The sequence below is a fragment of the Oncorhynchus masou genome, chromosome 1 (assembly GCF_036934945.1).
Source record: "Oncorhynchus masou masou isolate Uvic2021 chromosome 1, UVic_Omas_1.1, whole genome shotgun sequence".
Taxonomy (NCBI): domain Eukaryota; kingdom Metazoa; phylum Chordata; class Actinopteri; order Salmoniformes; family Salmonidae; genus Oncorhynchus; species Oncorhynchus masou.
Window position 1 is genome coordinate 38,590,051 of NC_088212.1, and position 21,775 is coordinate 38,611,825.

General features: G+C 40.7%; 1 protein-coding gene across 4 annotated transcripts; it reads left to right on the forward strand.

The window, feature by feature from the left end:
* The first annotated feature begins 1,500 nt into the window (after nucleotides 1-1,500).
* LOC135543734 (transmembrane protein 150A-like) lies at nucleotides 1,501-18,599 on the forward strand. Of its 4 annotated transcripts, none has more exons than XR_010456249.1 (9): nucleotides 1,501-1,566; nucleotides 3,001-3,265; nucleotides 3,380-3,427; nucleotides 3,587-3,673; nucleotides 4,697-4,764; nucleotides 8,485-8,612; nucleotides 8,982-9,159; nucleotides 15,037-15,485; nucleotides 15,568-18,599. XR_010456249.1 is itself a non-coding variant. In XM_064971106.1 (9 exons), exons 2-8 carry the CDS (start codon nucleotides 3,084-3,086, stop codon nucleotides 15,333-15,335), a joined length of 990 nt encoding a protein of 329 aa, XP_064827178.1. In that variant the 5' UTR covers nucleotides 1,501-1,566; nucleotides 3,001-3,083; the 3' UTR covers nucleotides 15,568-18,599. The 4 variants fall into 4 exon arrangements, 2 of the variants coding, with proteins under 2 accessions (XP_064827178.1, XP_064827171.1); XR_010456250.1 differs by having other exon boundaries at nucleotides 15,037-15,391; XM_064971106.1 differs by having other exon boundaries at nucleotides 15,037-15,335.
* Nucleotides 18,600-21,775: the final 3,176 nt, after the last annotated feature.

Genomic DNA, 21,775 nt, shown 5'->3' on the forward strand with positions numbered 1-21,775 from the left:
TCATTTAACATTTTTTCTCTTTTAGCATGTGATGTCTAAGTTTCATTGGTCAGGTGTATGCACAGTCGTCCTGGACAATACAGTGAGTGGCGAGGAGGAGCTTCACAGACCTGAAGTTATTTAGCCATTCATTGTTGCCATTGCGATCTGTAGATTGTTATTTTATAGAGTTATAGTGTCAATTAACTCGTAATATTCCTGGATTACTCATTATATTAATAAACGCTAATTTAATCAACAAATATGATAGGCAGTTGAACATGTTTTAATGGTACAACAGTGTCACAGGAGGTTGGTGGCACCTTAATTGGTGAGAACTGGCTTGTGTTAATCACTGGAGCGGAATTAGTGGAATGACATCTAATACATGGTTTCCAGGTGTTTGATGCTATTCCATGTGCTCGATTCCAGGCATTATTATGAGTAGTTCTCCCCTCCACAGCCTCCTGTGATTACAATGTACATATCTGTCTGTGTTGGCAAAATCCCTACATATCCTATTGAACCAAGCGTGGAGAGATTTTCTGTTGTCACAGTTCCAAAACCAGTCAGAAACGTCCAGTAAATGCAGCGTTCATGTGCTAGTCCGACCTACGATATTTGCTAACAGCTAACTGGTTTCACGCGGCACGTGTATAACCACAACCAGTTAGCAAGTCTACAATGTCCGAGTTTCTTAGTTCCGACTAGCACATAAACGCGGCATACCCCTACGCCAATGACGCCGGTGGAGCTGATTCCGCGTTCAAAACAACTGGAAACTCGGAAAATACGAGATCAAATCACGGCGTCAGTAAAAGTGGCAAGAGTTGGCTGGCCGTTAAAATCAATTTCCCAGTTGGATGTCGTTTTTTCGAGTTCCCAAATGGATTGAACGCACGAAGTCGGAGATTTTCGAGTTCCCCGTTGTTTTGAACGCGGCAAATTATATCCTTCGCCACGGTGGTTTTATGGCAGACATGTCGAACCATGAGTATTCAACAAAACAATACACACTTTAAACTTAATTCCAGCGAATTTCTTAGTTAAATAATTGTATAACTAGCAAATGAGTTTTGAAGTTGAGGGTGTAGTATTTGGCAATGAGGACTACCCAACTAGTTTAGCTTTAGCTATAGAAAACTGGAGAAAACGAGCTCACGATACAGTTATAATGCCCTGATATTAGGAGCTGGTGGCGAAAAGTTTGATTAAAGAATTCAGAGACTGAAACAAATAAATCAGATGACGTATGTTTAAGGACAGCAGATCGACATACAATCCTGAAGTCAGCTGTAACCGTCGATAGTAAAATAAAGTTTAAAACGATATTTGAGTGACCCTGAATACATCCAATGAATAGTGACTCCTCATCACTATCTATGGTCAAGGCCCGGCCATTGATAGTGATGTAGATGGTTAATGTAGTTCATTACGCGTTGTTCTTCATCCATTGTCTCGCAGAAAAACTACAGTTACAGTGTCGGCGCATGAGTGGCACGCACGGTCGCGTGGGGCCCGAAATATTGTAGTTTTAAAGGGAAACCAAGGTTGTTGAGGTTCGTGGTGGGAGTAGCAGGATCTGGGGTATGTAAATAGTGATTTTCATTATCTTTTTTTTTTTACAGATACAATGTTGTGGACGTTTAACGAGCATGTGTAAACGTACGGTTCTTTTCAAAAGCTAACTAGCATAAAATAGCTTGGTGGGTCAAAACTAGCCAGCCAGGCAATATAGCCCCTCTTTTGTTCGATTGTCAGCCAGCTAGCGGTCTACCTAGCTAATTGCTGTGTGGAAATTTGAGAAAAATGGCCACCTAACCGTTGTGCCATCTGAAACAATCTGGCTGTCTGAACACATTTTACGTATACTACCGCTCTAAAGTGTACCGGTGTCTTGTGAGCAGCACTGAATGTTGGCTAGCTAACAACTAGTTAGCCGTTGGTTAGCTTAGCTAGCGTGTGTTAGTCCATACACAATCAGTTTGAGATGTCGTTAGCTAGGAGGAAAGACGCACTGGGATAAAATGCATGAGCTAGCTAGCCAGTTTACCTGTCACATTTGCAGGGTGTACTAAAATGTAAACAATTTTAGAATATAGCTGTAATTAGCTAGCTAACACAGCCGGTGTTCTGACAATCTGCTGATGGTGAGTTGATAATCCATGCCAGCCACTGTTCAACCATGCATCATACAGACATCAATTGTAGGTACCCCAAACCGTTTTACTTGCTGCAGGTGGACCTCAAATAAACTACCACTAGTTAGCTTGATAGAGAGAGACACCCGCCCTAGCCTTACAAAGTCAGATGCTGCAGTGGAGGGGTTGATCATTGTGAGACTTGAGAAGAGTTAAATGGGGAAATTGATCAAGCCTAGACAGGAAATAGGCCTAAACTGGCTTAGTATCATCAACCTGTATCTGTTCCCTGTGTAATTGTATAAGGAAACAATTGTCTCTCATTTGAGATGAGTTCACTGCCCAGCCCCCAACATTGTAGGAAAACCTATTGCATACATCTTCGCCTGTTGTTATTTCTCAATGTGGTAGTGGAAAACAAGAGCTTGTTTTATTTGGAGCATTACAGTGGGATTTCCTCTGAAAAGGTCATTTTTAGTTCATTCTAGTCTGAGCAAAGGTCAGAGTTCTAAACTGCACACTGTGCAAAATCATCACTTTATTTATGATGGCCTCTGCTTTTGGCCATTGAATTATCCTCATTCAACACACTCATTTGACCAATTACCTGTTCTCAGATTGTTTGTCTTCTGGCCAACCTTTGTGAAAAAATGCTTATTTTATTGTTTGTTCGTAGGCCTAGGCAATCTGATTTTAGAATTCCTGGGGTGCCTGATTTTATTTATTTTAATGAAGGAATCTCAAAAAGTCAAGTCACCCTACTGAAAAATAAAACTAAATGGTAATCTTTGTCTCTTTCTTTCCTCCCTCTCTCTCTGCTCCCCTCCACTCACATTTGACCTTTTTGTTCAACTCTCTTTCTTCCTGCTCTGTGGTAAAGACAGCTGCTGGTTGCAGGCACCGAGCGGTGCAACAGAAGCAGTGTGCCGTCCCCCTGTCCTACTCTCATGGCCCCCTCCATGTATGTCCTCCCTGCCTGTTAGTGTCCCCATCTGGTCCCCTCATTGTCTCGATACCTTCTCCAGCCTAACACCCTCCTTTCCCTCATGCTTTGGACAAAGCCGGCATACTGCCAGCCCAATGACTGCCTGGATCGTCCTGCCTGTCAGCCTCTCTGCCTTCTCCATCACAGGGATATGGATAGTGTGAGTCCTGGCGCCCAAGCATGTATCACAAAGTGATTGAAAGAGAAATATTCATAAGAAATTCATGATTGTGGGTTTAAATCATTGTTGATTTGTGTTTGTTTTTCCCCACAGCTACGCCATGGCTGTGATGAACCATCACGTTTGTCCAGTGGAGAACTGGTGAGTGCTTCACCGAGAGTTTCATTAAAAGCAGTGGTAGTAAAGAATACCGAGTTTTGTCTTTGGATTTAGAGCCTACATTAACTTGATATACTGCAGTATATCACCTGCTTGAAAAGAATAATAGCTAATTTAATTGTTTTTCTGTCTTACCTGCAGGTCCTACAATGTTACATGTACAGAGGAGATAGCCAGGCCAGGCTTCCCAAAGACATGCTGCACCATACAGGACATCCCCCTCATCAGGTGTTACATTCATTTATTCTCTCGCTCTCTCTCTCTTTGCGCTTTCTGTCTTTCAATTACATTTCAATTTACAGGGTTTTTTGGCATGGGGAACATATGTTTACATTGCTAAAGCAAGTGAAATATGTCATAAACAAAAGTGAAATAAACAATACAAAAATTAACAGTAAGGCCTCCCGGGTGGCGCAGTGGTTAAGGGCGCTGTACTGCAGCGCCAGCTGTGCCACCAGAGACTCTGGGTTCGCGCCCAGGCTCTGTCGTAACAGGCCGCGCCCGGGAGGTCCGTGGGGTGATGCACAATTGGCCTAGCGTCGTCCGGGTTAGGGAGGGGTTGGCCGGTAGGGATATCCTTGTCCCATCGCGCACCAGCGACTCCTGTGGTGGGCCGGGCGCAGTGCTCGCTAACCAAGGTTGCCAGGTGCACAGTGTTTCCTCCGACACATTGGTGTGGCTGGCTTCCGGGTTGGATGCGCGCTGTGCGGCTTGGTTGGGTTGTGTATCGGAGGACGCATGACTTTCAACCTTCGTCTCTCCGTCTCTCCCGAGCCCGTATGGGAGTTGTAGCGATGAGACAAGATAGTAGCTACTAAAACAATTGGATACCATGAAATTTGGGAGAAAAACGGGGTAAAATTATATATATATATATATATATATATATATATATTTTTTACATTAACAGTAAACATTACACGCACAAAAGTTCCATTAGAATAAAGACATTTCAAATGTCATATTATGTGAAAATAGTGAAAGTACAAAATGCTAAATAAATAAACATAAATATGGGTTGTATTTACAATGGTATTTACAATAATAAAATGACTGATGCATTAACCGGACCAGAAGGGAAATAGTAACAACCTTGTAATAAACCAGTGACAGGAAGGCCTTTTCCTAACATTTGAATCATGGCATATATAGGCCTAGTCAATGTCATTCAATTGATTAGGTCTAGTGAGTGGATTTCTAATTCGTTTTGGGTGACATGTTGTTTCCTCCCCCATCTTGTGTCTTGTACAGTAAATGTGGCTCCTTCCCCCCTGAGAGCTGCCTGTTCAGTCTGATTGGGAATGTTGGAGCCTTCATGGGTAAGTAAGGCCTCTTCTCCATTCCAAATGGCATCCATAGGGCTCTGGTTAAAAGTAGTGCACTATGTAGGGAACAATAGGGTGCCATTTGGGACGTAGACCTCTTCTCTCATCACTCCACAGCCCACTCACTCACACTGACAATAAGCTGTGTCCTTTGTCTCACTCATCACTGATGTAGTGAAGAGAAAACTCGGTTTACTCACCTTTTTTATTTTGTGAAAAGTGTTTTTTTGCATTAGTTTTTAAAGCTGAAATCCTTAATGTTGGAACTGCCATGTCCACTTGCGATATTAAAACAACAAAGAAGTTACTGCAAACAATAACAAAATATGTCTCTCCTACTGACATTATTTCACGCACGATAGAGCAGCAGATTGTGAATTTTCTTACCACATTGGCCGATGCTCCTCCCATCCGCTTCGTAAACAAAAACAATAACAACGTCCGTTTGGTGGACAGTGGCGCTGTTAATTTATCATTGAATCACAGCCTACTTCACCAAACGGGTGATTTAACAAGCGCATTCGCGAAACAAGCACTGTCGTTGCACCAATGTGTACCTAACCATAAACATCAACGCCTTTCTTAAAATCAATACACAAGTATATATTTTTAAACCTGCATATTTAGTTCATATTGCCTGCTAACATGAATTTCTTTTAACTAGGGAAATTGTGTCACTTCTCTTGCATCTGTGCAACAGAGTCAGGGTACATGCAGCAGTTTGGGCCGCCTGGCTCGTTGCGAACGGTTTCCTAACAAAGACAGCCAACTTCACCAAACGGGGGATGATTAAAAAGCACAATCATTGGACGACTGTACCTAACCATAAACATCAATGCCTTTCTTAAAATCAATAAACAGAAGTATATTTTTTTTAACCTGTATATTTAGTTAAAAGAAATTCATGTTAGCAGGCAATATTAACTAGGAAAATTGTGTTACTTCTCTTGCGTTCATTGCACGCAGACTCAGGATATATGGATATATGCAGCAGCTAATTTGCCAGAATTTTACATAATTATGACATAGCATTGAAGTTTGCAACAGCAATATTTAGACTTATGGATGCCACCCGTTAGATAAAATACGTAACCGTTCCGTATTTCACTGAAAGAATAAACATTTTGTTTTCGAAATGATAGTTTCCGGATTGACCATATTAATGACCTAAGGCTCGTATTTATGTGTGTTATTATATTATAATTAAGTCTATGATTTGATAGCCCAGTCTGACTGAGCGGTGGTAGGCAGCAGCAGGCTCGTAAGCATTCATTCAAACAGCACTTTCCTGTGTTTGTCAGCAGCTCTTCGCAATGCTTAAAGCATTGCGCTGTTTATGACTTCAAGCCTAACAACTCTCGAGATTAGGCTGGCAATACTAAAGTACCTATTAGAACATACAATAGTCCTATAATAACTACAACCTAAAACTTCTTACCTGGGATTATTGAAGACTCATGTTAAAAGGAACCACCAGCTTTCATATGTTCGCATGTTCTGAGCAAGGAACTTAAACGTTAGCTTTTTTACATGGCACATATTGCACTTTTACTTTCTTCTCCAACACTTTTTTTTTGCATTATTTAAACCAAATTGAACATGTTTCATTATTTATTTGAGACTAAATTGATTTTATTGAGTTAAAATAAGTGTTCATTCAGTATTGTTGTAATTGTCATTATTTTAATTTATTTGAGACTAAATTGATTTTATTGAGTTAAAATAAGTGTTCATTCAGTATTGTTGTAATTGTCATTATTATATATATATATATATATATAATAAAAATCGTCTGATTAATCGGTATCAGATTTTTTTGGTACTCCTATAATCGGTATCGGCGTTGAAAAATCATAATCGGTTGACCTCTAGTATTTACCCCCCTGGCATTTTTCCTATTTTGTTGCCTTACAACCTGGAATTAAAATAGTTTTGGGGGGGTATGCAATCATTTGATTTACACAACATGCCTACCACTTTGAAGATGCAAAATATTTTTTTATTGTGAAACAAACAAGAAATAAGACAAACTGAAAACTTGAGCGTGTATAACTATTCACCCCCCCCCCCCCAAAGTTAATACTTTGTAGAGCCTCCTTTTGCAGCAATTACAGTTGCAAGTCTCTTGGGGTATGTCTCTATAAGCTTGGCACATCTAGCCACTTTTTTGCCCATTCTCTAAGGCAAAACTCCTCCAGCTCCTTCAAGTTGGATGATCTTTTTAATCATACCACCGACTCTCAATTGGATTGAGGTCTGGGCTTTGACAAAGCCATTCCAAGACATTTAAATGTTTCCCCTTAAACCACTCAAGTGTTGCTTTAGCGTTATGCTTAGGGTCATTGTTCTGCTGGAAGGTGAACCTCTGTCCCTGTCTCAAATCTCTTGAAGACTTTCCCTGTATTTAGCGCCATGCATCATTCCTTCAATTCTGACTAGTTTCCCAGTCCCCGACGATGAAAAACATACCCACAGCATGATGCTGCTCCCACCCTGTTTCACTGTGTGGACGATGTTTTAAGGGTGATGGGAGGTGTTGGGTTTGTGTCAGACAAAGCATTTTCCTTGATGGCCAAAAAGCTCAATTTTAGTCACATCTAACCAGGTTACCTTCTTTCATATGTTTGGTGCGTCTCCCACATGCCTTTTGGCGAACACCAACCGTGTTTGCTTATTTTGATCTTTAAGCAATGGCTTTTTTCTAGACACTCTTCTGTAATGCCAGCTCTGTGGATTTTACGGCTTAAAGTGGTCCTATGGACAGATACTCCAATCTCCGCTGTGGAGCTTTGCAGCCCCTTCAGGGTTATCTTTGGTCTCTTTGTTGCCTCTGATTAATGCCCTCCTTGCCTGGTCTGTGAGTTTTGGTGGGTGGCCCTCTCTTGGCAGGTTTGTTGTCGTGCCATATTCTTTCCATTTTTTAAATAATGGATTTAATGGTGCTCCGTGAGATGTACAAAGTTTCTGATATTTTTTAAATAATCCAACCCTGATCTGTACTTCTCCACAACTTTGTCCCTGACCTGGTTGGAGAGCTTGGTCTCCATGGTGCCGCTTGCTTGGTGTTGCAGACTCTGGGGCCTTTCAGAACATATGTGTATATATATTGAGATCATGTGACAGATCATGTGACACTTAGATTGCACACAGGTGCACTTTATTTAACTAATTATGTAACTTCTAAAGGTAATTGGTTGCACCGGATCTTATTTAGGGGCTTCATAGCAAAGGGGCTGAATACATATGCATGCACCACTTTTCTGATTTTTATCGTTTAGAAATCCTTTCCCATTTCACTTAACCAATTTTGACTATTTTGTGTATGTTCATTACATGAAATCCAAATAAAAATCTATTTAAATTACAGGTTGTAATGCAACAATATAGGAAAAATGCCAAGGGGGGAGAATACTTTCGCAAGGCACACATATATACTAGTGTGTATGTTAGCCATTAGTTAGCAGCACGTACAGAAGGGCTTCAAATAGACTCTGCGATCAATAATGGATGTGGCCTTTCCTCCACTCCTCCCCATCATCATCCATCACCTTCCTCCATTACTTCCTTTTCTGTCTTATTTATCACCACTCACTCTGACCCCTTTTCCCTGTGCTCCTCTTCACCTACCTCTCTGCCCCCCCCCCCCTCTCACCATCCCTTCTTTCTCTACTCCTTCCTGCTCCTATCTCTCTTTTGCTCTCTCTGTCTCTCCAGTGGTGATGGTGTGCCTTCTGCGCTATGCCCAGGTGATTGAGCACAGCCACCGTTGCTGGATTAACACCAGCGCTCTGGTGTCTGGCTGCACCAACGCTCTAGGACTGGTCATGGTGGGAAACTTCCAGGTGATTCTTCTCACTTCATTACTCTACGTAAAGGCTGATTCCATGGGTGTGTCCAAAATGGTCCCATATCTGTCACTCTTGGCTTGAGTGACAATTACTAAGTGGTGTTGGGTTATATAGTCTATATTTTCCTCATTTGTTATCTCAACATGGTGATTGCCTGTGTTTTCTAACGTGTCTCCATAAGTTAAAAACAAGGGGTATGGGCGGATGTGGGTGGCCATGTGCATAGGAGTGGGAGGGTTCAGGGGGACGTCAATGGGATTTGGGTATTCGGAGTGGGGTTCACTTGTGCATTAAATGTATGTTTTCAATCACAGTAAAAAAAATACATGAATAGATAAATAAGATTTTTCCCTCCTTGGGCAGGTTGACCATGCCAAGTCTCTCCACTACGTTGGCGCGGGCGTGACGTTCCCCGCCGGTCTGCTCTTTGTGTGCCTGCAGTGTGTGCTCACCTACCGGGTGGCCGTCACTGCCCTTGACTACTGGATGGCACACGTACGTGTGGCGCTGGCCGCAGGAGCCCTCGTCTCACTGGTCCTCAGTATCCTTTTTGACTCACTGGGATTGGTTAAGGGAAGGGTTGAGCGGCTGGGATGAGGGAAAGGGGTGGGGGCTGGGCATTAGACTGGTCGTGTTATTGGTCCTGATGGACTCCACCAGTTAGTAAAAGGTGACTGATAATTTATCCTTAGCGTTATTTAATTTCAATCAGTCTCAGTTAAAGATGGAATCCGCAGTAGGGGGAAACTGCGCCACTGGCCGCCCTACCACAGTTCAAATAGTTTCTGTTTTCGAGCTGAGGAGCGTAAAATTGCAGTATATATTGTGCTCTTCCATCGCGCAACGCTGTCTGAGGGGAATAAACAGTGTTTGTTGTTTGCATCACAAACGGACGACATTAACATTAAGGATTCCAGCGTTAATGTGGAATGTAGTATTGTCATTTCTCTTCTGTAATGAAACCTTGCAATGGCTAGTCTGTGATAATACCAAACAACTAGTGGGCCCCATGTGCTTCATATATATTTAGTAAGTCTAATTCCTTTCAGTGATCTGTGATAAATAGGCAGATTTATAGTGGCTGTAGGAAAGGAGGGGCTGGGGGTCTGAAGAGGATGTGGGTGTGTGTCTGTAGAGGCCAGGGAGGCTGTTGGGGGACGGTTGTTTGGATAGGTAGCTAGGGTTCTGTGGTTGGCTAGCTAATACATATGTGTCTGTACAGGTAGGCTGTTGGGGGAGGGTTGTGAGTGTGACCAGTTATTGGGCTAGATGGGTAGCTACAGTCATGGCTAGATTCTCCTAACAAGCAAGAGATGGCGCCGAAGAACATGGCTAATGTTTTACATTCTCTCAACCAATTGTTCAATTTTTGTATTTTTTTGTAGTATTCTGTGTAACTTATTTTTTTACTTCTTGTGTACACCATGTTGCTGCTACCGTCTCTTATGACTGAAAATAACTTCTGAACATCAGAGAAGCGATTACTCACGCGGACTGGAAGAAACTTTTTCCTTTAACGAGTCTGACGAGGATATCCTACTTTCACTGTAACAGGCCCAGATCCACACCTTTTGCGTGAAGAAAAGACGCTGGAAAAGGGGACACAGATTGGGCACCCTTCTGAGAATCCGTTTGGCAAGCGAGTAAACTCCCAATGCCTTCCATTCTTCTTGCTAACGTGCAATTGTTAGAAAATAAAATTGATGACCTACTATTAAGATTATCCTACCAATGGGACATTAAAAACTGTAACATCTTATGTTTCACCGAGACGTGGCTGAATGAAGAAACGGACAATATAGAGCTGGTGGGATTTTCCATGCACCGGCAGAACAGAGACGCTACCTCTGGTAAGACGAGGGTTGGGGGGCTGTGTCTTTTTGGTAAGGGGTGGTAAGAGTAGGCAACAATACATCTGCCACGCTGATCCTTAACACTGGGGCCCCTCAGGGGTGTGTACATAGTCCCCTCCTGTATTCCCTGTTCGCCCACGACTTTGTGGCCAAACACGACACATTCATTAAGTTTGCTGATGACACAACAGTGGTAGGCCGGATCACTGACAATGATGAGACGGCAGTGTAGTGCCAGGACATCAACCTCTCCCTCAAGTGAGCAAGACAAAGGAGCTGTTTGTGGACTACAGGAAAAGGCGGGCCAAACAGGCCCACATTAGCATCGACAGGGCTGTAGTGGAGCGGGTCAAGAGTTTCAAGTTCCTTGGTGTCTACATCACCAACGAACTATCATGGTCCAAACACACCAAGACAGTCGTGAAGAGGGCACGACAAAACCTTTTCCCCCTCAGAAGACTGAAAAGATTTGGCATGGGTCCCCAGATCCTCAAACGGTTCTACAGCTGCACCATCGAGAGCATCCTGACCGGTTGCATCGACCGTAAGGTGCTACAGAGGGTAGTGCGAACTGCCTAGTACGTCACTGGGGCCAAGCTTCTTGCCATCCAGGACCTATATAATAGGTGGTGTCAGAGGAAAGCCCATAAAATTGTCAGAGACTCCAGTCACCCAAGTTATAGACTGTTTTCTCTGTTACCGCACGGCAAGCGGTACCGGAGCACCAAGTCTAGGACCAAAAGGCTCCTCAACAGCTTCTACCCCAAAGCCATTAGACTGCTGAACAATTCATAAAAATCGCCACCAGACAATTTACATTATACAATGCTGCTACTCGCTGTTTGTTTGTAACCTATGCATAGTCACTTCACCCCCACCTACAGTTGAAGTAGGAAGTTTACATACACCTTAGCCAAATACACTTAAACTTAGTATTTCACAACTCCTGACATTTAATCATTGTAATAATTCCCTGTCTTAGGTCAGTTAGGATCACCACTTTTATTTTAAAAATGTGAAATGTCAGAATAATAGTAGAGCTATTTCTTTCATCACATTCCCAGTGGGTCAGAAGTTTACATACACTCAATTAGTATTTGGTAGCATTGCCTTTAAATTGTTTAACTTGAGTCAAACATTTTGGGTAGCCCTCCACAAGCTTCCCACAATAAGTTAGCCTAGTGGTTAGAGCGTTGGACTAGTAATTGGAAGGTTGCAAGTTCAAACTCCCGAGCTGACAAGGTACAAATCTGTCGTTCTGCCCCTGAACAGGCAGTTAACCCACTGGTCCTAGGCCGTCATTGAAAATAAGAATTTGTTCTTAACTGACTTGCCTAGTTAAATAAAGGTAAAAAAAAAAAATTTTGGCCCATTCCTCCTGACAGAGCTGGTGTAACTGAGTCAGGTTTGTCGGCCTCCTTGCTCGGACATGCTTTTTCAGTTCTGCCCACAAATGTTTTATAGGATTGAGGTCAGGGCTTTTGTGATGGCCACTCCAATACCTTGACTTTGTTGTTCTTAAGCAATTTTGCCACAACTTTGGGAGTATGCATGAGGTCATTGTCCATTTGGAAGACCCATTTGCAACCAATCTTTAACTTCCTGACTGATGTCTTGAGATGTGGATATATTGAAGCAACATAATTTTCTGTCCTCATGATGCTATATATTTTGCAAAGTGCACCATTCCCTCCTGTAGCAAAGCACCCCCACAACATGATGCTGCCACCCCCGTGCTTCAAGGTTGGGATGATGTTCTTCGGCTTGCCTCTCCCTTTTTCCTCCAAACATACAATGGTCATTATGGCCAAACAGTTCTATTATTGTTTCATCATACCAGAGGACATTTCTCCAAAAAGTATGATCTTTGTCCCCATGTGCAGTTGCAAACCGTAATCTGGCTTTTAATGGCGGTTTTGGAGCAGTGGCTTCTTCCTTGCTGAGCGATCTTTCAGGTTATGTCAATATAGCACTCGTTTTACTGTGGATATAGATAATTTTGTACCGGTTGCCTCCAGCACCTTCACATGGTCCTTTGCTGTTGTTCTGGGATTGGGATTGATTTGCACTTTTCGCACCAAAGTACATTCATCTCTAGGAGACAGAACGCGTCTCCTTCCTGAGCGGTATGATGGCTGCGTGGTCCCATGATGTTTATACTTGCGTACTATTGTTTGTACAGATGAACGTGGTACCTTCAGGCGTTTGGAAATTGCTCCCAAGGATGAACCAGACTTGTGGAGGTCTACAACTTATTTTCTGAGGTCTTGGCTGATTTCTTTTGATTTTCCCATGATGTCAAGCAAAGAGGCACTGAGTTTGAAGGTAGGCCTTGAAATACATCCACAGGTACACTTCCAATAGGCTAATTGACATCATTTGAGTCAATCAGAAGCTTTTAAATCCGTGACATCGTTTTCTGGAATTTTCCAAACTGTTTAAAGGCACAGTCAACATAGTGTATATAAACTTCTGACCCACTGGAATTGTGATACAGTTGTTGTAAACAATTGTTGGAAAAATGACTTGTGTCATGCACAAAGTAGATGTCCTAACTGGAGGTCGTCTGATTATGATTTTTCAATGCCGATACCAATTTATTGGAGGACAAAAAAAAGCCGATACCGATTAATCGGCCGATTTATTAGAAAAAATGTTTTATATATATATATATATCATACACTCACACATTTTTGTAATGATGACAATTGCAACAATACTGAATGAACAATGAACACTTATTTTAACTTAATATAATACATAAAAACACACACACACACACACACAGCTCTGAAGTGACAATGATACTGAAGAGTCTGCTTAGGAGACAAATACCCACAATTGTTTGAATAAAAATAGAGTTTAAGTTACCTGTGATGAATGTTGAAAACAAAAACTTTAATTTCTATATGCAGGAAATCATATTTTAATAATGGGCATGGTAAGAATTGACAACCAAAGTGTGAGTCATAATTCCCATGACACCTAGCAAAATCTGAATAGCGGTTCCTTCATTTATTCTATAGGATATTTTTAGAATCTCTTAAAATAAGGTCTGTGTTTCGTGTAGGCTTACACCACCGTGCCAATTTTATAACTGTGTAGATATCCATAGGACAAGGTATTGGCCAAATATAAGCGAAGATCATTTTTTTTGTAGAGTGGATTTATGAAAATATGTTGACAAACGTTACCTTATCCTAGTGAGATTTACACGGGTATCAAAACGCAGAGGCGCTTTAGGCCTGCACGAAACACAGACCTTATTTGAAGTAGATCAAGACATTCTCTATGGAAGACATGAACGGTAAAATAACGAAGGAACCACTTTCAAGTTCAGCCGCAGGTTATTACATGAATTATAACGTGTCAACTATTTCTCTCTAAACCATATACCTTTGACTAATCCGGAAACTATCACCTCGAAAACAAAATATTTATTCCGTTCCGTATTTTATCTAACGGGTGGCATCCATGAGTCTAAATGTTCCTGTTACATTGCACAACCTTCAATGTTGTCATAATTACGTAAAATTCTGGAAAATTAGTTTGCAAAGAGCCAGGCGGCCCAAACTGTTGCATATACCCTGACTCTGCGTGCAATGAACGCAAGAGAAATGACACAATTTCACCTGGTTAATATTGCACCTGGATGTCTTTTAGCTAAATATGCAGGTTTAAAAATATATACTTGTGTATTGATTTTAAGAAAGGCATTGATGTTTATGGTTAAGTACACATTGGAGCAATGACAGTCATTGATTGTTTTTTTTTATAAGATAAGTTTAATGCTAGCTAGCAACTTACCTTAGCTTACTGCATTCGCTAACAGGCAGGCTCTTTGTGGAGTGCAATGTAATCAGGTGTTGGACTAGTTAACTGTAAGGTTGCAAGATTGGATCCCCCGAGCTGACAAAGTAAAAAGTCTGTCGTTCTGCCTCCTAGGCCGTCATTGAAAATAAGAATGTGATCTTAACGGACTTGCCTAGTTAAATAAAGATTAAATAAAGGTGTAAAAAATATATATATGTAATAAATTTAAAAAATCGGCGCCCAAAAATACCGATTTCCGATTGTTATGAAAACTTGAAATCGGCCCCGATTAATCGGTCGGCCTCTAGTCCTAACCAACTTGCCAAAACTATAGTTTGTTAACAAGAAATTTGTTTAGTGGTTGAAAAACGAGTTTTAATGACTCATACGTGTATGTAAACTGCCGACGTCAACTGTACATGTACGTACTGTGCATGTACAGAGTACCTCCAACTAGACTGTACGCCTGCACATTGACTCAGTGTCCCCTTTGTATAGCCTTGATGGATGAAGAAGCATATTGATATATCCCTGCCTAAATATTTCCACAGCAACAGTACTGCACTCTGTGAACCATGCACTCATTATTGACCATAGTATACAGTGCGTCCCAAATGGCATCCTATTCCATTTAAAGTAGTGCACTATATAGGGAATAGAGTGCCATTTGGGACATAAGCATAGATTTTTTAATGTTGCCCTTCCTCCTCCATCGATGTGGCTGTTGCTTCTCCTTAACCGTCTTTCCCCAGGTGGTATTTTCTTCATTCACGAGAGCTTTGTCCTCCAGCATGCGGCGGCCATCTGCGAGTGGGTCTTCACCGTGGACATCCTGGTTTTTTATGGCACCTTCACCTATGAATTTGGCACAGTAACCAATGACACCATGATGGTCGGCTTGCAGCAGACCCACCACCACTCGGGGGTCATGATGGGCGGCGCGGCCGGGGCCATGACGCTGGGCATGGGAGCCAAGGGCCTCAAGTCCCCTGGAGGAAGTAGCACATCCACCCATCTCAACTGCACCCCTGAGAGTATAGCCATGTTGTAGGTTAGTGGGGATCACTGAAGGTCACCATGCTGCTGCAGAGAGGAATCACCACACAGGTAGTGGAAGTTAGGGCTCAATGATAGTACTGGCCGCCAGGGGAAGGAGGAAAGACAAGACATTGAAAATCACAAGATATGATTGACACACTGGGTCGGTATTGCTGTATTGGGTTTTCGTGTTGTAATAATCTGTCCGTTTCTCCACTACGGTCTAATTTTCTTTGCTTCATCAGCAGGAAGGAAGACTTACAGGAAGGACAAATATATGGGATGATGATGTTCTGAGTGTTTCCAAGATGACAGCTGGCACATGGGCCTCCCAGCACACTGACCCGATGATACCTTTTTTCTTTCTTAAAGATCAGTGTTGTTCACCGGTCACTGAGGCTTTTGCCAGTGTTCATCCTTGTCATGTCGGGATGGCAGACACAAACGGTTTCTTTTATATGCCAACACAATGTTGTTTTTTGTGGCACATTTTACAGACTTCCTCTACCTGGTGAATGAGAGAGTAGAGTACGTTGTTGGATTGAGCAGACTTGGTTTGAGTTTTTCTTTTGTGTATACTCTGCCAATGTTTAAGCATCATAGTAAAAACTATTGAATGTTTGAGAAGTGGAACTATGGATAGTATACTGTTATGTGCATGACAGGTTGTATGTACACGTCTTTTTATTTATCAAATCAAGTATGAATGAACTGTAAAACGATTTGTGAACTCAGAAACATAATTTGACAAGACAATTTACACATTCTGTGCACAATATCTGCCCAATATCTCAAATAGCTGTCTCAAGAGGGCAAGTGATATGAACAACTTTATTTTTTTAATATTGTTTCAAATTATATCTCTGTATGTTTAGTTATTCCCTAGATAAAATTTTATAGATGTATTACATGCTATACATCTAGATGACATGATCTGAGCATCGAATGCTCACACAAACCTGCTGGTCTGTTCTGCCCCTCTGTTACTGGGGCAAACTCTGCGTCTCAATCACTCTTGATTTGTTTTACATTTCCCATGTTGCCACTGAATTTCCCTCACCAGTTAGCCACTGGTAACATGGCTTATTGTGTTGCTTTTATGAGGTCACCTTTATTGTTTTCCATCTTTGTTGGTGAATTAATAGCCATTTCATCTGCCAAAGTAAAATACACTACAGAGTATGTTTTTGAAGCCTTGCTTTGGAGAGTTTTGAACACATTGCTCTTTGTTATATGTCAAAGTACATGTAATTAAATATATGGTTATAGATATGTCAACCCTCTAGGCTACGATCCATTTTAAAAGGTGCAAATATGACTAATTGAACAACAGCTGTCTTATCTGGAGAAAAGAAATACAGGGGTATCTACTGGTTGGATTCCAGGCTGGTTCCTTGGAAGCCTTATTTGGAGACTGTGGGCAACACAATCTCTGTAAGAAACGTCTCGTCAAAGCCTGTCATTAATGTTCTGAGTCAGATACTGTGTTGAGAACAGTGCTCGTATTTATAAAGCCTCAGAGTCGGAGTGCCCTTTAGTCCACCCCCTGTCCATGTAACCTTGTTCATTATGATAGAAGTGATCTTCGATCAGCACTCCGACTCTGAGATGCTTTATAAATACAGGCCCAGTTGTATTGACAGTAGGGAATAAAGAGGAGGATGCCTATATAGACCTTGTGCCATTGACCTGATAATGACGAGTGTCTGATGTGTGTCAACAGGTTTTGAGTATTGTTGAGATCCTCTCTGTCATGCCTCTGATGTGGAAATACATGAGGACATTTGTCATTTTAGAGTTGAGAGGCTGCATGCATGTACTGTGTGGGCGATGGGGTGCAAAATTGGTAGACTGAAATAGATGTGTATGATATGTAGACCGTGACTTATGAATGACTTAAATTGTCTTTCTCATTGCCAAACATCTATAACTGAAATGGTACAGAATAAACCTCTCAACGTTGTGACTGACAACCAACCAAATATACCCCAGGTCAGAGTCACCAGGAAACAAATGTGTTTCTGTAACCAACCAGCGCCACCTTGAGGCCAATGATTGTCTCCACATGGAGAAATCAAATGCAAGTCAGCAGTTTTAGTTGTGCTATGCTTTCTCCCTCTCTCTCTCTCTGGCACTTCTTTAGTAGGCCCCAGGGGTGGACTTTGCTACGTTGAAGGGGTTTCAATTAATTGAAACTGTCCCCAGCTGCCCATGGGAACCCCACTGACTGTTATTTAACAACTTTATATGGCCTATATATTCCGTGAAATAAATCTTTTCAATTGTGGGATAATAATCATATACGGTCATTTTCCATGGAAAAATTTCAATTTAAGTCCGCCCCTGGTTGGCACTTTTAACATTAGTGATCTATGATATCACTTCCACGGTATTCTCTATTGGGTCATTGTGTTCCTGGTAGAGTATATATTAAACTGTACAGTACAGCCACTGGATGGTTTTTCAGCCAACAAAACTATTTTCAACCGTGTTTTATAGTTTTCTTCATGTCAGCTACCTCTGTGATTGCGAGTGGACTTGATGTTATTCCAGAGAAGATGCATAGATTGTATTTCCTATTCCTATAGCTGGAAAAGATGAGAATCTACACTGGAAAGTGATGGGTTGGCTCTGTTGCTATAAAACAGGCCACACAGAAAAGACAAGAAAATGAAAGCACACTGGTGGTTTCTGATGCAAAAATTCTGTAGCTCCTGTGTATTTTCACTACGTTCGATCTTTTGGCATTTTCCCCCTTATCCCGTACCAGCCAAAAAGTTTTTTCAAATATTTGATTTCAAATTACCTTATTTTCTGATGTATTTCAGCGCACTGTAATTTAGTATCAAGGTTAGACTTCAACAGGCAGCTTTGATGAAAAATGTACCTACATGGGATTGGAACTATTCTGTGTAAACATTTGTGTTCTCTTACAGTGGACATGGCCAAAACATGACAAAATGGAATTTCTATACATGATTGTTTTTGTTAAAAAATAAATAAATAGATTCATGCACTCTTTCAAGACGTGAGAGAATAACAATTCCAGTAGCAGAATACAGCCTGTATGTAAAATGATGTCTTGAATTTTAAATAGCAGCAATGCACATCAAAGATGTAATAGTCATTTTATAATTTTTGAAAACTATGTAAAACGGGTGGTATGGGAGGGAAGTCGATTACCCCCTTCTGTAAATGTGTGATGTATCTATCATTTAGCTATTTTTCTTTTGTCAGAGATTTATATTCAAAAATGAAATAAAATTGATGAATTATAAGCAAATTCTTTGCTCTTCGTATTGTTTATTTGTGGGCAGAAGATGGGTAAATCATGTTAGATTACACAAGCTGAAGGTTTGTTTTGACATGACTGATCTGGGACGAGTCTCAGCTGTATCCCCTCAGAGAAGGGAGTAGGCTGGCTTGGCAGACATTAGCCTACCCACTAAAATGATATTTCCTCAATATTGCAAAAATCAACATTTGGCATACCTTTGAGCCCAGAACATCAACTTCTCTCTTCTGCTCCAGCCTTGTGAAACCACACTAACTGCAATGTGAGATATTGCAAGATTATTCAGGTTTCATGAGGCCTTTACTATAATGAAACGTATCATGTGCTCTATACAAGACAGCGCTTTGTTGTAAACCAAGAGAAATATGACAGAACAATTATCACTGCCTTGAAATAGTGTCGGTTCAGTACTGTCCGCATTTCACAGCAACTGTTAATTTTAAGGACTCACTCACAGGACTCAGCAGTTGGAGGTTATTTTGTCATATGCCTACTGAGATACACTCATTGACATGAAGCACAAACCAGTTATGCCAGCCAGACCAACAACTGAATGCTATACATGCTTTATAACCACCCATTGGACTTGGTCTGTGTGTTAACAATGCTGGGTCATTCAACAAACTATTTAGTATTTGAGGAAATGCGATTGAGTGGACCTGAGAAAAACTACAGTTGTGAGATTGGTCCTTAATCTACAATGCCTTTAGAAATTATTAACAACCCTTTACTTTTTCCTAATTTTGTTGAATTAAAAATAGTTTAAATTGAGCTTTTATGTCACTGATCTACACACAATACCCCATAATGTCAAAGTGGAATTTGTTTGTTGAATTTTTATTTATTAATTCATACAAAATGTAAAGCTGAAATGTCTTGAGTGAATAAGTATTGGACCCCTTTGTTATGGCAAGCCTATATATGTTCAGGAGTAAAATGTGCTAAACAAATCGCATAATATTTCGCATGGACTCGTGTTCAATAATAGTGGTTAACACACATTTTTTATGATTACACCATCTCTCTACCTCACACATAAGGTCCCTCAATCAACTAGTGAATTTCAAGCACAGATTAAACCACAAAGGCCAGGGAGGTTTTTCAATGCCTCGCAAAGAAGGGCACCGATTGATAGGTGTAAAAAAAATATCCCTTTGAGCATGATGACGTTATTAATTAGTCTTTGGATGGTGTATCAATACAGAGTCACTACAAAGATACAGGCGTCCTTCCTAACACAGTTGCCGGAGAGGAAGGAAAATGCTCAGGGATTTTACCATGAGGCCAATGGTGATTTTATAACAGTTACAGAGTTTAATGGTTGTGATATGAGAAAACTGAGGATGGATCAACAACATTGTAGTTACTCCAGAATACTAAATTATATATTTTTTTCATTTTAATAGGCAAGTCAGATAAGAACATTAAGAACAAATTCTTAATTTTACAATGACGACCTACCCCGGCCAAACCCTCCCCTAACCCGGACGACACTGGGCCCATTGTGTGCCGCCCTATTGGATAAAGTGAAAAGATGCCTGTACAGAATAAAAATATTCCAAAACATGTATCCTGATTGCTACAAGGCACTTAAATAATACTGCAAATAAATGTGGAATTTTTAAAACCTTTTTGTCCTAAATACAAAGCGTTATGTTTGGGGCAAATCCAACACATCACTGAGTGCCACTCTTCATATTTTCAAGTATCGTGGTGGCTGCATCATGTTATGGGTATGCTTGTCATTGGGAAGGACTAGGGAGTTTTTTTAAATAAAAATAAAAGGAATACAGCTATAAGCACAGGCCAAATTCTAGAGGAAAACCTGTTTCATTCTGCTTTCCAACATACACTGGGAGATGAATTCATCTTTAAAGCAGGAAATTAACCAATTACACAAGGCCACAACGACACTGGAGTTGCTTAACAAGATGACATTCAATGTTCTTGAGTGGCATGGTTACAGTTTGGACATAATTCAGTTTGACAATCTATGGCAAGACTTGAAAATGGCTGTCTAGCAATGATCAACAAATCAACTTGACAGATCTTGAAGAATTTCTAAAAGAATAATGGGAAAATATTGTACAATCCAAGTATGCAAAGCTCTTTGAGACTTTGTGAGGCTCTTTGAGACTCTTTGAGACCCTAAAATACTTACAGCTGTAATCACAACCAAAGGTGCTTTTACAAAGAATTGACTCAGGGGTGTTTGCTTATGTAAATGAGATATTTCTGTATTTCATTTTTAATACATTTGCTACATTTTCTAAAAACATGTTTGCACTTTGAAATTCTGGGGTATTGTGTGTATATGTATTTTTATATTTAATCTATTTTGAATTCAAGCTGTAACAGAACAAAATGTGGAATAAGTCAAGGGATATGAATACACTGTATGTTCACCGGTTTTTTTCTGTGCACTGAGTGGAGTTCATTGAACTTTCTTCAATATCCTATACCAGGGTAGGGAGTTACTGCTGGTGCCAAAGCAATCAACACTATAAACAGATTGTTTTTCAAATCTGACAAATGTGAGGCCATCAAAACATATGCCATTTAAAAATCTGCTTTGGTCATTATATTACATCTTGGGGGGAAAAGAAAAGGAAGAGACATGGTATGACATGTTAACGCAGGGAATGTAGAGAGAGTTCAAACGGACTGAACTGCCTCAGTATTCCTTTCATATTGTATCATGATCATCCATCATTTATATCTGTATCAAAAAACATGTCTTTGTACAATTGACTGTATATAAAAACGGACATATTTACAATACACAGGATAAAACATAATAGCTAAACAATGTTTTTTGCTGCTTTTGTCAATTCTCAATTCTATTGCGACCCACTGCAATACATGTGAAATAAGTAATAAGTGTGCTCTGAGCCGCTATGTGTACATGGCAACATGTAGATACTCCTGTCTATGTTCCCTCTGTTTTCTCTTATCCTTTAACACACAAATACACGGTTTAGTAACAGGCTGACGCTGACCATTTCTGTGTCCCAAATCAGCTAAATGGCACCCGATTCCCTGTACATTTGTGACCAGGGCCCATAGGACACTTAGGAAAGAGGGTGTCATTTGGGACACATCCAAAGTCTCAACTCTAAATGAGACAAGCATTATGATTATGATTTCCCATGCCAGAG

What these genes read in the sequence shown, in the direction of transcription:
- LOC135543734 (XM_064971106.1), top strand. Translation starts at nt 3,084, where the DNA reads ATGTCCTCCCTGCCTGTTAGTGTCCCCATCTGGTCCCCTCATTGTCTC. An exon ending in ATCACAGGGATATGGATAGT is followed by an intron (nt 3,266 to 3,379) that starts GTGAGTCCTGGC and finishes TTTTCCCCACAG; the next exon opens with CTACGCCATGGCTGTGATGA. An exon ending in CCTCGTCTCACTGGTCCTCA is followed by an intron (nt 9,160 to 15,036) that starts GTATCCTTTTTG and finishes GTCTTTCCCCAG; the next exon opens with GTGGTATTTTCTTCATTCAC.